We start from the raw sequence: 17,114 nt of genomic DNA, 5'->3' as shown, positions 1-17,114 counted from the left end.
ACTAATTCATGCTATCCAAAGTATCTAGTGTATATAATTAAGAATTTAATTTGCTATTGAGTGCATTGACATCACTTTCATAAATAACAGTTTCTTACTACTATTTGTATGTTACTTTAGGATGCCTAGTTGCATGGTAAAAGGCTGCACCTTTTCATGGAGAACACGAGAACCTCAAACTGTGCTACATGTTTTCCCAAGACAACGAGAGAGAATCCTGAACTGGCTACAGATGATCAGGATGGATGAGAGTCATATCTCATCCCTGGTTGAAAAAATGTACAATTCTCGCAATAATGAATATAGAATATGCTCATTGCATTTTTCAAAACTGGACTATGAGCAACGTGGTAAAAAAATGTATTTAAAAAAAAATGCAGTCCCAAGTCAGAATTTGCCTCCACCAAATTTACATGTTTCCAAAGAACTTGAAGAACACAGTTATTTTCGAAACACACGTGTAAATGCGGTTCCTGAATCAGAAACCTCCCAGTCTGCATCCAACAATTTTGAAAACCAATGCATTCAAAATATAACAAATTTTTCAAACCCCCAATCAGATTATTTTCCAATATGTGAATCAATGAGCCGTAGCAAGGTTAGTTCTAAATGCGCTACACAGTGCATGCGCCAAACATCAGAGAACCCACAATGTTTGTCAACAACTACCTTTGAATCATTTGAATTCGGAGACCGCAACTACTTTAAAAAACTTCGTTTGGATAACCAAGAAGAATTAGAATGTTCCGATTTTGTTTCGAACTCTACTGATGTGCCATTTGCTTCTCATACATCAACAGAAGAATATTTTTATGAAAAACATGTTGAGTGCATTGCCATGCATATGGCAAAGGATGATACAGATGTTGTAGAACAAACAGTAGGAACACAAGTATTTAATGCAGAGATGCAGAATTCTATGACCAATACAGTTCGCCAAAAAAGAAAATACAAGGCAAGGAGCCGAAAAACAATTGGAATAAATACCGAATACTATCCATCTCAAAAGCATAAGCATACTCAATTCGATAAATCTTTTGGTTTGTTTCATAAGTCGGTGCATGCCAATATTAAACCAAAAACAAAAAGCATTGGAATACAGTGTGATCTTTTCAATTTAAAGACTTTGAAAGATAGTCCAACAGATGCCACAATCTCGCAAGGAGAAAATAACATGAGAAAAAATGATCTATTTCTCAATCCCTCCATGTGCGAGACTCCAAAACAAATATGGAATCCATTAGTTGTAGTAGATAACTCAACATGCCCAAATCTAACTGCAAGACCTGCTCTATGGAAATCGCCAACTGTATCCCAAATTAAGGGTTGCCCCTCAATCTCACCAACTGTATCTCCACTAAAAACGTATAGTGATGTGCAAAACAGTTTACAAACGTCTACCTCCTCTATGGACCACCATGATCCCAGCTACCATCCAATAAAAGAGGAGGAAGCAGATTTTGAAAAAGAGTGTGATCATTTCTTAATCGATGAAGATGACCCAGACAACTCTTTCATGCCTTTAACGGAAAATAATGACCCCAACGAATATGCCAGTGAGAAAAAATTTATAGTATTTGATAGCTGCCTAACACAGCTTCTTATGAGCTCCCGTTGCAAAGCCTTTCCTACCTGCAACGGCCTAATTAAAAAGATTAAGAAGTACATGGTTGGCTCTGCCATAGTGGTAACTGGATTTTGCTCAAACCAACACAAATTTCACTTATGGTCAAGTCAGCCATTCATAGGGGGCATGCCAGCTGGTAATATACTTCTATCGGCATCCATACTATGTTCCGGTTCAAATTTTAGAAAAATAAAACAATTTTTCACACTTTTGGGAGTGTCGTCCATTTCAAAATCAACACACTATAAAAACCAATCTAAATTTATTTTCCCAGCCATCGATTATCATTGGCAAAAAGAAAGAGAATCTGTTTTCCAACATCTTGACCGCAATGTCGTAACACTAGCTGGAGATGGTCAATGTGACCCCCCTGGGTTCAATGCTAAATATTGCACATATACATTCCTTGAGTTGAAAACCAACAGAATTGTTGATTTTCAAGTAGAGCGGTTGGAAGCTGGAATTTCGTCAGTAGCTTTGGAAAAACAAGCTTTTAATACTGTTCTAGATCGCATTCTTGCTGACCATTTGAATGTTAAGGTCATTGCCACTGACGGGCACGTAGGCATACGCAAGTCGATAAAGGAAAATTATGTTGGAATCAAACATCAATTCGACGTGTGGCATTTTGCAAAGTCAATTGGAAACAAGTTACGTCGGGCTAGTCGAAGAAAAAATTGTGAAAAACTAGCCGCATGGGTTTCTCCAGCTATAAACCACCTTTGGTGGTCAGCTAGCACTTGCCAGCGAGATGCAAAATTGTTAAAGGAAAAATGGGTGTCCCTCGCCTACCATAGTGCTAACGTTCACGAATGGAGCGATGCCAATATTTATCAATCCTGCAGTCACGGACCATTATATGATTCCGAAGATAAGCACTATTTGTGGCTTGAACCTGGTTCTGCTGCACATCAACATCTGAAAGCTGTAGTGAATGATAAACGTATTTTGAAAGACATGGAGCATCTATCAAATTTTTGCCATGCTGGAAATTTAGAAGTTTTCCACAGTATGGCACAAAAATACCGCTCCAAACGACACCATTTTCAAATTGACGGCATGGTAGCCAGAACTCAACTTGCCGCAATGGACCACAACCACAATGCACAAAGACTTCAAGCCATTATCAACAATCCTACAGCTGTCAATGATCCTGAAGGCACATTACATTTCAAATTGACTTCCAGCAAGGCTAAAAAGGATTGGACAGTTTCAAAAATGTATGAACCAACAGATCAATCGTTTTTATTGGACATAATGCGTTCCATCCTTAAATTTACAGCAGGTGAAATCACATTTACTTGGGCACCGAGAAGTTCCATGGTTCCTCAAAATATAGCTACAGTACCACGACCTGAAAAAGCCAGCATCATTCAAAAATATCTATCAAGCTTCACTGATTATGTTTAAAGATCCTAATCAGAAAACATACTTGCAAACTTTTTTTTATTATTATTTTTTTATTTTATTTTGTACTCCCAAAAGTATATAATTTGTCATTTATACTAGGATGTAAGTGTTCTCATGTTGAAGTAAAAAATACTACTGACAAACAATCCTCATTTCTTATACAATATTCGATGTACTGATAGGATAATGTAAAAAAAAAGTCTTCCGTTTACTACATCGTTTAACTTTTACTAGTGCTTGAATTATTAAGTTAAGCAAAACCTGGTGGAGATAAGTCTTCAAAAATAAGTGGATGTGGAAGGACTGGAAACAAGCATTTGTGTTATTTCAGGACCAGAACAGCACACTTTTTTTTCCCACAGTTTTTACTTTCCTTTAAACCTGTTTGTTTAGTTTGTATCTTTTAGTCTTTGGGCTCCATTAAAATTGTATTACTTTTATAGTATTGATACTTTCTAGGAAATACATAAAAGGCTCCATTATCATGATAAATGATAACTTTAAATAAGGAAATCTTTTTATTTCCCATCAATAGTATAATTCTAATGTCTGTCAAGCATAAAGCTGCTTGTTATAGAGCAGGTTTACTCACCATCCGTAATGTAATGTACATCGACTACCCCTGAAATTATAAAAATATTTGATTTTCTTCTTCCAACAAAATGTCCCTGTATAACTAACTTTAAAAGTTTAGGGGCAAAATTTGCCTGTCACCCGCTGCGGCTTAGGTATGTCAAGTTGAGGAAGACAACAACAGAAACCACATAGAGTGCCTTGCAAAAGTATTTACCCCTTGGTTTTTTACCTATTTTGTTACATTGCAGCCTTTAGTTCAATGTTTTTTTTTTAATCTGAATTATATGTGATGATCAGAACACAATAGTCTAAGTTGGTGAAGTAAAATTAGAAAAATATATACATAAAACGATTTTTCAGAAATAGAAAACTGATAATTGGCATTTGTATTCACTCCTTTATTATGAAGCCCATAAAAAGCTCTGGTGCAACCAATTACCTTCAGAAGTCACATCATTTGTGAAATGATGTCCACCTGTGTGCAATCTAAGTGTCACATGATCTGTCATTACATTTACACACCTTTTTGAAAGGCCCCAGAGGCTGCAACACCTAAGCAAGAGGCACCACTAACCAAACACTGCCATGAAGACCAAGGAACTCTCCAAACAAGTCAGGGTTAGGTTATAAAGAAATATCCAAATCTTTGATGATCCCTAGGAGCACCATCAAATCTATCATAACCAAATGGAAAGAACATGGCACAACAGCAAACCTGCCAAGAGACGGCCGCAGACCAAAACTCACGGACCGGACAAGGAGGACATTAATCAGAGAGGAGCACAGAGACCTAAGGTAACCCTGGGGGAGCTGCAGAGTTCCACAGCAGAGACTGGAGTATCTGTACATAGGAAGACAATAAGCCGTACGCTCCATAGAGTTGGGCTTTATGGCAGAGTGGCCAGAAGAAAGACATTACTTTCTGCAAAAAAACAAAATGGCACGTTTTGAGTTTGCGAAAAGGCATGTTGGAGACTCACAACATGTATGGAGGAAAGTGCTCTGGTCTGATGAAACTAAAATTGAACTTTTTGTCCATCAAAGAAAATGCTATGTCTGGCGTAAACCCAACACATCACATCACCCAAAGAGCACCATCCCCACTGTGAAACATGGTGGTGGCAGCATCGGTGTGAAGAATGGAGCCAGAGGAAGCAGAGACAATGCTTCCTGTATAGCGCTGGCTCCTGTCACAGGGGCAGTGATACCAATTGTACTTCACCTGTTACAGGAGGGATAAAGGAAGCATCGGCTAAGCTCTCTACTGCAGCAGCATGCTTCCTCCAGTGCCAACTCCTGTCACACTGATGCTCGGGAGGGTGGGTCGGGAGCCCACAATCTGGAACAGCAGCCACCAGGGATACCCACCAGTAGTACCAGCCAGCAATACCAACCCACAGTACCTGCCCTGGATGACAGCCATCTGCAGCCACCAGCCATAGCTGCCTGGGGGACAGCAGCAGCCGCCACAGAGCAAAGGGGGTGGAGTTGGGGCAGAGCCAGGGGTGTCAAAATGAAGTTTTGCCTAGGGTGTCAAAAATCCTTGCCCCAGCCCTGCACACACACCAGAGTGAGAGTGATAATTCTAGCACCAGTCCTCCCTAACACTAAACTGACCTATAGGGGCTTTTGAAGCGTCACCTGTAGAAAATATTGGGTACTGAACTTTGTTACCATTTCACAGGCCCACACAAATTTAATCTCATCTTTTATATTTTACCAAAAATTGGTTAATTTATTGTGTTTGTTTGCCCTAAGATTCACCTCAGTGTATTTTTTACTACAATGATGCATTTCCTAGACCTTTTACGGTAATATCGTGTGACATTAAAAAATTGGAACTACCATTATTTAATTCTCTAGGGTGTCTGCTTTCAGAAAATATATCATGTTTTGGGGTTTTATGTAATCTTCGGGCCTAAAATGATTTTTTAAACGTGTGCAGAAAATGAAAAAAACGACTCTGGCAGCAAAAGTGTTAAAGTTGATTAAAAGAAAAATCTGTGAAGGTCACATGACTCCTGGGGAGGGCAGAGCTCCAGTCTGCAGCCAGACATGAGAAATGCAGATGTGACAGGAAATATGTCCCCTCCACTTCCACGTTGTTGTTGTTTCTAATGTCTATTGAATGTTTGTTACATGAAAGTTCAATAAAAAAAAAGGTGGAGTGGAGGCCACATGCTTCCTGTCAAATGTGGAGCTCCACTCCACAGCCAGACCCCTTTGGCTTCATGTGACAGGGGAAGGTGGAGGAGGTGCATCCCCCATTTTCTTGTAGCTCAGAGAGGGGGAGGGGTGTCCTACATTTTCTTGTAGCTCAGTAAGGGGGAGGGGTGTCTTCCATTTTCTTGTAGCTCAGAGAGGGGATGGAGTGTCCTCCGTTTTCTTGTAGCTCAGAAATGAGGCGGTGATGTCCTCAATTTTCTTATAGCTCAGAGAGGGGGAGGAGTGTCCTCTATTTTCTTGCAGCTCAGAGAGGGGAGGGGTATCCTACATTTCTTTGTAGCTTAGTAAGGGGGAGGGGTGTCCTACATTTTCTTGTAGCTCGGTAAGGGGGAGGGGTGTCATCCATTTTCTTGTAGCTCAGAGAGGGGACGGAGTGTCCTCCATTTTCTTGAAGCTCAGAGATGAGGCCGTGGTGTCCCCCATTTTCTTGTAGCTCAGGAAGGGGGAGGAGTGTCCTCCATTTTTTTTGTAGTTCATATAGGGGTAGATGGGGTGTCCTCTATTTTCTTGTAGCTCAGAGAGAGGGAGGAGTGTCCTCCGTTTTCTTGTAGCTCAGAGAGGGGGAGGGGGGTCCCCTCCATTTTCTTGTAGCTCAGGGATTCAATCTTCCTGTAATGACACAATGACTTTTCAGAAATGTGTCTGTTGATAAATATCTTCCTCCTTTATATACAATGTTTCCATGGAGAGGGGGGTGTCCTCCATTTTCTTGTAACTCAGAGAGAGGAGAGGTGATATCTTCCATTTTCTTGTAGCTCAGAAAAGAGGGGTAGTGTCCTCCATTTTCTTGAAGCTAAAAGAGGGGGAGGGGTGTCCTCTATTTCCTTGTAGTTCAGAGAGGTGGGGTGTGTCCTCCATTTTCTTGTAGAGGGGTGTGGTGTCCAGGAGTAGTTGTACAGAAGAGTGTCTATTGGTTATAGCCATTAGTAGGTCTTTTGTGAGTGTAAGGAGAGCAGTTTCCGTGGAGTGTTGAAGGCGAAATCCAGACTGAAAGGGATCAAGAAGTTTGTTCTCAGTCAGATGGTCACTGAGTCAGTTGTAGACCAGACGTTTTGAGGAAAAGTTTTGAGGAAAGGAAGAGTAAGGAGAGCGTAGGTTGTTAAGATTGGTGGGGTCCAGTGAGGGCTTTTTAAGTATGGGTGTGACTAGGGCATGTTTTAGAGAGTTGGGGAAGACGACAGAAGAGAGGGAGAGATTGAAGATGTGGGTTAGAGAGTGTAGAATAGAGCCAGAGGGTGAACGTAGCATTTGTGAGGGAGCAGGATCCAGGGGGCAGGTGGTTAGGTGAGTGTTAGGTAAAAGTTTAGCAACCTTGTCTATAGTAGCGGGGTTGAATGAGGGAAGTAATGATTGTACATGGGGTGTTAAATGGGGGGAGGTATCTGTGCATTAGAGATCTCCTCACAAATTGTATCAATCTTATTTTTGAAGTGATTGCTGATCTCCTGGGCAGTGAGTGAGTTAGTAGGTGGAGGATGAAGTAGAGAGTTAAAGGTAGAGAAGGATTGATTAGGATGGAATGAGAAGCTTTTAATGAAAGTGATAAAATAGGTCTGCTTGGCAGTGTGGAGGCAAGAATTGTATTTTTGGAGGGCAGATTTATATTGGTTGAAGTCTTTGTGAGACTTAACACACGATCGGATTTTCTGTAGACAAAACCTCTTGTCTGAAGGGCGTTGGCCCCAAACTTGTCTTGCATACAAACGGCACACAATTGTCGGCCAACAAACCCAAACGTAGTGACGTACTAGACGTAATACGAGCCGATAAAGAGGAAGTTTAATTGTCACGCGCCACCCTTTGGGCTCCTTCTGCTAATTTCATGTTAGCAGAAGTTTGGTGAGTGTCGATTTGCACTTTTCATTTTGCGCTTTTCATTTTGTGCTTTTCTTTTTGCTTTTTTCATTTTGTGCTTTTCAGTTCATTTCTGAACGGCCGTTCGTCAACCAGACATGTTGCGGAATCGGAGGAGATAACGTGTTATTTATTATTGGTCTTGGAGTTATTGCTTTGACCTAAGTCCAGTCCAGGAACAGGAAAAGGAGGATTTCTTGGACCAAAAATTGGTTGCTCTATTAATGGTGACCAATTATGTCATATGCTTTTGCTGCGGGAGATCCAGGAGAATAATCCAGATGATTTTCGGAATTATTTCCGGATGACGGACCCCTGCTTTCACCAACTCTTGGCATTGCTGACCCCCTATATTAAGAAGCAGGACACATGCATGAGGCTTTTATTTTATTTTTTGGTTGAATAATGATTTGATTTGGTAAATTTTCTATATTTTTGGATGCACAGAATGCACTTTTTGATTAAGTTCTATTGGCAGATAGCATGTCTAATTTTATTTGTTTTATTTTTTAATGCACAATAAATTGTGTAGAATAATACTTGGCTATGTGTTTTACTTCAAATGACAGTTTCTAAGTAGGCAGTTACCTTTAAAAAAAATACAATGTAAAATTAACAAGGGACACCAACATAGTTGTATCTTTGATCTTAAAAACTACGGGATAATGGTGTTGTGATAACTTGCCCAAAAAAAAAACAAAAAAACAAGCATAATAATATTATTCTTGATATCACTAGAAAATGAAAGCCTTTTAAAATACGTTTGGCAGAGCTCCATCAGTATCACCAGCAAAGCAGCTTCATTATTATCCCATTAAAGAAGAAGAGAATTGTGCGTTCCATTTCGACATTTCATAATTTGCTGCGTCACGAATGTTAATTCTCCATTACGAACGCTAGTTTACAAGACGGAGCGCTTCCGGCTCGTCCTTGCTTCCGAGCATGCGTGTTTGTACTTTAAACTTTCGTCCGATGGACTTGTGTACACACGCTTGAAAAATCCGACAACAGACATTTGTCCGAGGAAAATTTTAAAGCCTGCCATCCAACATTTGTACATGGAAAATCCGACATCAATTGTCCGATGGAGCGTACACACGGTCAGATTTTCCGCCAACAGCCTATCATCACACAATTCCCATCAGAAAATCTGATCGCGTGTACGAGGCTTAAGTTTATGCCACAGATGCTCAAGAGATCAGCTGCATTTTTTCAGACTTCTGGTATCATCTGTTTCCAGGGTTGTAGTGGTTGGGAGAGAAAGGAGAGAAAGGAGGGAAGGACCCTGGGGTGGGGGGAACGGAGGCTTGTTATAGGGAAAGGAGCGTTTGATCAAATCTTGATGGGCGAATGTAAGTCACCCAGGGTTGCCATATCCTGAGGAATTTATCACGAGCGTCCATCAATATGGCCGTAAGTTTCTCATTTACCATGATATCATTCACACTATTTTTAACTGCTTCAAAACTAAGGTTCGGGGTTTTCCAGGCCCTTGCTATGGTGAGTTTAGTTGCAGTGAAAATCTGTGCTGCTAGCTGACGTTCAGGACGAAGAAGTTAGTGATGAAGAATTCTATTGGTAATTTGTTAGGTGGTTGGAGGGAAAGGTGGTGGAAGAAAGGGAAGGAGTGAAACTAATAAGGTGGTGATCAGAGAGAGGAAAAGGATAGTTGGAGAGGTTGCACAGAGTGCATAAGTGGGAGATAACAAAGTCAAGGGTGTTACCATTAGTGATGGGCTCAGGCGTGTTGGAAACCCCACGTTCCCGATCCCGCCAGGAAGCCGACACTGCGCAGCGCTAATCACAGGCAGTGAGACATTTCCACATCTCTGCAGCTGCGCACCGGGAAATGTATCACTGCCTGTGATTAGCGCTGTGCAGTGTCGGCTACCTGGCGGGATCGGGAATGTGGGGTTTCGAACACGCCTGAGCCCATCTCAAGTTACCATCAGAGTGAATAGAAGCCTGTACTCCTTGTGTATCCATTGCTTCAAACTAAATGAGGAGGTTAGACTAAGAACTTTAGAAGTAGCAGGTGTGTTCGTATTAGCAGGACCGTTTGTATTACCAGGGATGTTGAAGTTGCTGAGAATTATTATCATTATACAAGATTTATATAGCGCGAACAGTTTGCGCAGTGCTTTACAACATGGGGGCAGACAGTACACTTAAAATACAAATCAATACAGGAGGGATCAGAGGGTCCTGCTTGTTAGAGCTTACAATCTAGAAGGGAGGGTCAAGTGGAACAAGAGGTAATAACTGGGGGGGGGGGGGGTGAGCTGATGGAGGAACTGAAAATACAGTTGTTAGGTGTGGGCAGGGTTGACTTCTCTGAAACCTACCCTTCAGCAGTGGCGGCCTGTCCAAAGGGGGCGCTCGGGCGCCGCCCCCCCACGCTGAAAAAAGAAATGTCACTTTAAGAGTGACCGGGCGCTGGACATGCGGCGGTCTTTGGGAAGCTTCCCAGCCTGCAATCAGCTGATTGCAGGCTGGGAAGCTGAATTTCCCGTGTTTAGGGTGTGTGCAGTGCACAAGCTGTGCGCCCGCACACACTCCCACTCTACTTTGATTGGTCAGTATGCGTACAGTAGTGGCTAGGATTGGTGCGGCGGGGACCGGAGGAGAGGACAGTGGGCGGTACTATTTGCATCACTGTGGGGGACAGGACACCGGAGCAGAGGAGAGTGGGCATGGGCGGTGCTATATACATAACTTCCTGTTTCTAGGCTCGGATTCTGAGAGAGCGGCGCCATTGAAGGTAAGTGCTGGCCGTCTGCTCTCCTGAAACCCGGGCTGCAGCATATGCTCTAGCCAGTTACCTCCAGCCAGTTACCTCCAGCCCCCCGCCAGCACCAGCAGCACACCCCCCCTGCCCCGGAGCTGAGTCCACTCTCTCCGCTCTCCAGAGTCCCGCCAGCAGTGCACACTCTCCGATCGGCAACACCTGTGACCTTCCCCAGACCCTGACGGCTCCCGTGGCTTCAGTGGTGGTGACTGCTGCTGGACACACAAAGGACAGTCAGTCACCCGGAGACAGGTGAGGGCCTAGGAGGCATGAGGGGTGTAGGTGTCCAGGCCAGGGGGCATGAGGGGTGGTAGGTGTCCAGGGCTGGAAGCTAGCAGAGTATAGGGAGCCAGCAAGTGCAATGTTCTGTAGACTTGCCATTATAAGGGGCAATGTTCTGCAGATATCCATTATATAGAGCAATGTGCGGCAGAATTATCATTTTAGCTGCCTGGCTGGTGAGATACTCTGCAGAATACAGTATATCACAATGAGTTTGTTCATATTGCAATGAATGTTCTGCAGATATGCCACCACAGAGAGCAAATTCCTGCAGATATGCCACTATACAGAGCAATGTTCTGCAGATATTCCACTATACAGAGCAATGTTCTGCAGATATGCCATTATACAGAGCAATGTTCTGCAGACAGGCTGTGATACAGAGCAATGTTTTGTGAGAAATGCTATATACACTTTATGTTGTATATAATTTGCACATGGATCAGTTTACTTAATTTATTGATAAACACCATAATATCAATGAAGTAGGTGTAAAGTGGAAGCAGTAGATCTGCAGAGAATATTATTTGAGCCCCTAGCACTTTATATATGAATGTCTCCACATATTTTAGTGTATTTGTGATGATTTATGTGCACACACAATAGGACAGCGCTGTGACACATAATGCTCTTCTAGTTGATAAAGGGAATACTTACCTTTGTTACAGCAGCAGTCCGGTATAAGTTATTTTTGTAGGTATTTGAGTTGTTACACATAGCGCGGGTTTTATTCTATTTATATTGGTGACATAATTGCCCAAATCTGGGGATCAGGAGCCATTTCCACCCTTTACTCTCGGCTGGGGTTCTTTGTATCCATATAACAGATGTTCTACATGACTAAATCTGCCATCAATTTTACTGCAAAATCAAAGGAGCCAAAATGTCTCCCCCCCGAGCAGTAATATATTTCTATCCCCCTTGGTGGGAGTGGAGATGACCCATCTATAAGGACATACAGTACATACACACACAGCACAAGGTTCACACTATGAGATGTTTCTCTGGGCTGCAGTTCCTCTGAGCTCCACAAGGTGGTGATCTCACTTCTACCCAGACAGGAAGTCTCTATGGAAGACAGACAGGAAGTGATGTTGGGTACACACAGGAAGTTCCATTTGGTAGAGGAGACATTGCAGGATCTGGCGGCAGAGGAGGTAATATGTAGATTAACCCCTTCAGGGGGATCAGTTGATGATTAATATATTTTGCTTCCAAAGCTGGCCATACATGGTTCAGTTTTATCGTTCAGCCAGCGGGATGAGTGAAAAAACTGAAGTGATTCCCCCATCCACACATTGGAGGGGGATGGGGGAATCCTCCCCGCTGCACTATTGTATTCTGACAATGGGGGGCGCTCCTCCGCTCTCAGAATACACAGATCAGTGATGAAGCTATTGGCTGCAGCCGCTGATCGAGTGACTTTTATCCGGCAGTGACCACACATGGATGGAAATGTGACCGATCCCTGCTGAACCAGCTGAATTCCAGGTCACCATGGTGACTAGAAATGGGGTCCTGGCCCCTGGGCTCTTGTCATTCTCACTGTTGGTCTGAATAATGTTTCTGCCTGAAACCCGGACACATTATTCAGACAGGAATGTGACTCGGAGCGGGGCCAGGTGGGAGGGTGAAGAGAGCGGAGGAGGAGGAAGTGGCACCCGACCTGTGAAGTGAGGGGTGGACTGGACAGGACAGGACATGAGAGGACTCATCTCACTGATCTCCCGCTGCCGATCTTTCTCCTTTCTGCGGCCGAATTACTGTCACCATCGGCTCCTGCTTCCACCCACAGCTGCCTGTGTCCCTGCAGAGCCCTCCGGCAGAACAGAGAGGAAGGAGAGGACCGAATCTCCAACATGGCGCCACCTCGGCACTGCCACAAAGATCCCCACAAGGTGCTGAGAAACAGGACTACAGAGTCCTTACAGGAGTAACCAGGACAAGCCTGCAAAGCAGCCAGCTAAGAAATCAGCCAGGGAGGGACATGCTGCTTTATGTACACAAAAAAAAAAACACAAGGAGAGAGGCGCCTCTAAAACCCTTATACACACTCAGATTTTCTGCTGAGTTTTTCCTTCAGATTTACCAAAACCATATAATATAAGGTCAAACCTTAGGAGTTTCAATTTGTATGCATGCATGTATGGTTTTGGTAAATCTGAAGGAAAAACTCAGCAGAAAATCTGATAGTGTGTATGGGGCTTAAGAGTAGACTTTTTAACACTTTAATAGAGCATACAGTTTATGCACTCACATTTAGGTGATGTTTTACAAACAAATCGGTCCCAACGAGGATAAGTCCAGGTGCTGTTCACCTAAATATGAGTGCATAAACTGTATGCTCTATTAAAGTGTTATGCCCCGTACACACGGTCGGATTTTCCGACGGAAAATGTGTGATAGGACCTTGTTGTCAGAAATTCCGACCGTGTGTGTGGGCTCCATCGCACATTTTCCATCGGATTTTCCGACACACAAAGTTGGAGAGCAGGATTTAAAATTTTCCGACAACAAAATCCGTTGTCGGAAATTCCGATCGTGTGTACACAAATCCGACGGACAAAGTGCCACGCATGCTCAGAATAAATAAAGAGATGAAAGCTATTGGCCACTGCCCCGTTTATAGTCCCGACGTACGTGTTTTACGTCACCGCGTTCAGAACGATCGGATTTTCTGACAACTTTGTGTGACCGTGTGTATGCAAGACAAGTTTGAGCCAACATCCGTCGGAAAAAATCCTAGGATTTTGTTGTCGGAATGTCCGAACAAAGTCCGACCGTGTGTACGGGGCATAAGTCTTAGAGGAGCCTCTCTCCTTGTGTTTTTCTGCAGTATTCTGGAGCCCGGTTTCTGTTCCCGTATGACGGCAGCCTTAAGTGTTTTGGACATTATTTTATAATATCACCTTTCAACATGGACCAATAGAGACCGTGTATTTTACCAACAGATCTTGTTGTTATTGGGAGATATGAGCCCAAGATATCGTGCCTTTACTTGTATCTCTGCTTTATGTACACAAGATGTCCTCTCCATCCACTCTGCTCTCACACACTGCTGGGGGAGATGTACAGGACATGCAGGAGGACACGGGTTTATTTACTAAGCCAGCTACTTGTTTGTTCAACTTGTTGCTAATACTTTATTTCTTTTATTGATTTTCTTCATGTCTACGGGTTCTATTTGCCCATGTCTGCACAACCTTACTAGGGGACAGATGCTCAGCTCTTCCAGGACCTAGCTAGAGGCCTCTCGCTATCACCGTTGCATTACTCTCACGGGGTTCCCCCCTTAAGCTATGGATCGCATCACAGTCTGCGGGCGAGTGCCTTAGTTCCCCCAGTAACGCTGTTTGGTGGTAGAAGGGTAGCATGTGGGAAAAAAAGTGAAGTTCAGGCTTCTCACGGTATGGAGTCACTGGTTTGTATTTTTTGACCCCTGTTGGGTCAACCTCCTTTCTGAACCTCACTCCCAAAATTTCAAGCCCCCTCTAACGTGTCCTAAACATTTAAGCAGTACATTAGTGGTGTCACGAGGACAGCTCCTCATTTCTCCTACAGTGGCTCTAAATCAGTGTAATAAACCCTCCCATCCGACCGCCCCAACGTAAAAGTGATTTCTTGGAATGTCAAAGGGCTTTGCTCACCTCATAAGCGTATGGCGATTCTTTGCCATCTCAAACGCCTTAAGGCAGACATAGTGATACTCCAGGAAACACACTTGTCGGCGGAAGATTTCTGCCGTATGCGGAAACTCTGGGTGGGATACGTTTTTGGATCATCGGCAGTCAGAGGGAAAGCTGGGATCCTCCTTCTTATTAATAAGAACCTTCCCTGTGAGGTTCTCTCTGTGGATGGGGATGATGAGGGCCGAATTCTCATAGCTAAACTTAAGACCTCCGCCCGGGAATATTATATCTAACATTTATGCCCCCAACTCCCCCTCTAAACAGTTCTTCCAAAATCTCACTTCCAAACTAGCTCCATTCATCCCCTCCCTCTTCTAGTATGAGTGGAGTTAGAGAAATTGTAGTCTATCCTGGATAGTGTGTTGTGTGGGGGGGGGAGAAAAAGGTAAATTTCCTTCCCTCCGGATGGGACAATCTCTAGGCGGAGGCCGTCCGCAAATTGGTGTAGGGGAGTAGGGGGCTGTGAGGGGGAGACCCTGGAGGAACGGCGACCTAGAGATTTATCTTCCTGAGGGGAGAGCACCGAATTAACATTACTCCCGATCATATAACCGCTCTAAAAGACGACTCGGGTAAACTTGCCTCTTCCCCCAAGGATATCAACCTTATTCTTGAAAAATTCCATGCAAAACTATATGGCCCTGACCCCATTGATGAGGAATTGGCAAAGTCCTTACTGGACAAAGTCCCTCTCCCAGTAATATATGAAACCCTTATGACCCAACTCAATGCTCAGATATTGCGGGGGTAATTGCCTCTCTATCAGCAGGGAAAGCCCTGGGTCACAACGAATACACGGCAGACTTCTACAAGCTAGCATCAGATACAATTGCCCCCACCCTTGTCACAGTTTATCAAAAAATCCTCGAAGGGAACCCTTACCTTCCGTCAGGCTATCAAGCTAATATTTAGCTGATTCCCAAGAAGAGAAAGGATCCCTCTGAACCTAGATCCTACTGCCCAATATCTTTACTGAACCTAGACTCCAAGCTTCTATCCAAAATAATAGCCAATAAACTAGCACTTATCATACCTTCATTTATCCACCCTTCACAGGCCGGATGCTCTGCCACCTCCAACATTAGAAAGGCTCTTGCAGTTCTGGAGTCCGTGAGGACCAGCCCTTCCAGTGATTCTGCTATTATCACATTAGACGCGGAAAAGGCCTTCGACAATGTAAGCTTTCACTGGCTGCGGCTGGTCCTCTTGAGATTTGGCTTCTCAGCCCCTTTTCTGCACCTTATTTCCACCATGTACTCTGCCCCATCCGCTAACGTCGTTTCGGCGGGTCACGTCTCCAATAGTATTCGACTGTACAAAGGCACACGGCAGGGGTGTCCCCTCTCACCCTTCCTTTTCAATCCTGCACTGGAACCCCTTTCCACTTTCCACCTTTTGACACTTGCAATTTTGCTTAGATCTACACGGGTCCACATGGGCAACCAAGAAATACGCACTGCTTTATGCGCAGATGTCATTCTGATTTTCACTTCCAACCCTCAGGCGGATATGATCCTAATCCAAGACATTATTACGTGTTTCCGGGCATGCTCGGGTTTGAGGATACATTTTTCCAAAAGCAAAGCTTTACCTCTGCACCAAGGGCAGCTCCCCACCTGGGCAACCGACTCTATATTTTCAATTGCCAAGAACCATATCACATACCTAGGGATAAAAAAAGGCAAGGAGTCCTCCTCTCTCTACCATCTAAACTATCCCCCTATTATATCCAAAATAGTGGCCGAGCTGGACAGCTGATCGGACCTCCCCCTCTCTTTCTTTGGTAGGTGCCACCTTTTTAAAATGGTCAGCTTCCCAAAACTCCTATACCCCCTCCAAACCATTCCCCTTCTTTTACGACACAAAGATCTTCAGCAACTCCAAAAAGCCTTAACCCCTTTCCTATGGCGGGGGGCCGCAGACCTTGAGTATCCCTCCAAAAATTATACCTCCTCAAACGTGAAGGGGGAGCTAACCTCCCAAACATGAGAATCTACAATCTATTCTGTCTTTTGAGAGTGGGGTTAGACTGGATAACACAGGCCTCCAGGTATTCCAATTACGACTTAGAATCCCAAATGGTAGCCCCATGTGGCTTTGCACTATGGAATCTGATCAATCCCCCCTCTTCTGAAACACAATTTACTCATACGAGATGCGTTGTTGGGCTGGAGCGAGATCAGGAAGGAACTGGGACTATCTCCCCTGCTGTCCCAGCATCCCTGAATTCTCGGGCACCCTCTATTCCCACAGGCACAGCAATACGTGGCATTTTCCACATGGGCCTCACAAGAGTTAACACATCAAACATTTGCACAAATTTGGTTAACGGGCACAGCTCTCCCTTTTCCACAGCTTAGGCAATTATTAAATCTACCCTCACACCATCTCCTCCATGTCCAACAAGCGATCAGCTTAGTGACCAGCTCTTGCCCACCCAGAGATCTCAGATTTCGCACATCTCTCCTGGACACCCTTCTGACCTCTGCTCTCCCGCCTCTCAAAACCTTTACATTCCTGCTCAACTGCCTCCTGGAATAATGATTTACACTCTCCTGAAGCTCTGACACGAATAATGGCTGGTTTTAATTCTACTTGTGTATTTATCAAGAATGAGTTCTGGCGAGAACAACAATTCAAAATTATGCATCGGGCCTACATC

General features: G+C 43.8%; 2 protein-coding genes across 9 annotated transcripts in view; one reads left to right on the top strand and one right to left on the bottom strand.

Annotated features, from left to right (window-relative positions):
* Positions 1-17,114, top strand: part of LOC141121641 (uncharacterized) — a 199,192-nt gene that overhangs the window by 9,921 nt on the left and 172,157 nt on the right. For 6 of the 8 annotated variants that reach the window (XM_073611297.1, XM_073611296.1, XM_073611300.1 and 3 more), the window contains exon 1: positions 11,845-11,920. The exons of 1 other annotated variant lie outside the window; for it this stretch is intronic. Coding sequence is in view for 1 of the 7 variants with exons in the window: in XM_073611291.1 (XP_073467392.1) it covers positions 121-3,037 (2,917 nt within the window). In the remaining 6 variants the exon portion in view is untranslated. Of the gene's footprint in view, positions 1-120; positions 5,981-11,844; positions 11,921-17,114 lie in introns of those variants that run through there. One more of the 8 variants, XM_073611291.1, reaches the window with a different exon arrangement.
* Positions 1-17,114, bottom strand: part of LOC141121671 (uncharacterized) — a 197,849-nt gene that overhangs the window by 82,510 nt on the left and 98,225 nt on the right. The window lies entirely within an intron of this gene.

Source organism: Aquarana catesbeiana, unplaced genomic scaffold (genome assembly GCF_042186555.1).
Source record: "Aquarana catesbeiana isolate 2022-GZ unplaced genomic scaffold, ASM4218655v1 unanchor228, whole genome shotgun sequence".
In the NCBI taxonomy this organism is placed as follows: domain Eukaryota; kingdom Metazoa; phylum Chordata; class Amphibia; order Anura; family Ranidae; genus Aquarana; species Aquarana catesbeiana.
The sequence above is the reverse complement of the archived record's forward strand: the minus strand, read 5'-3'. Positions and strand labels throughout refer to the sequence as shown.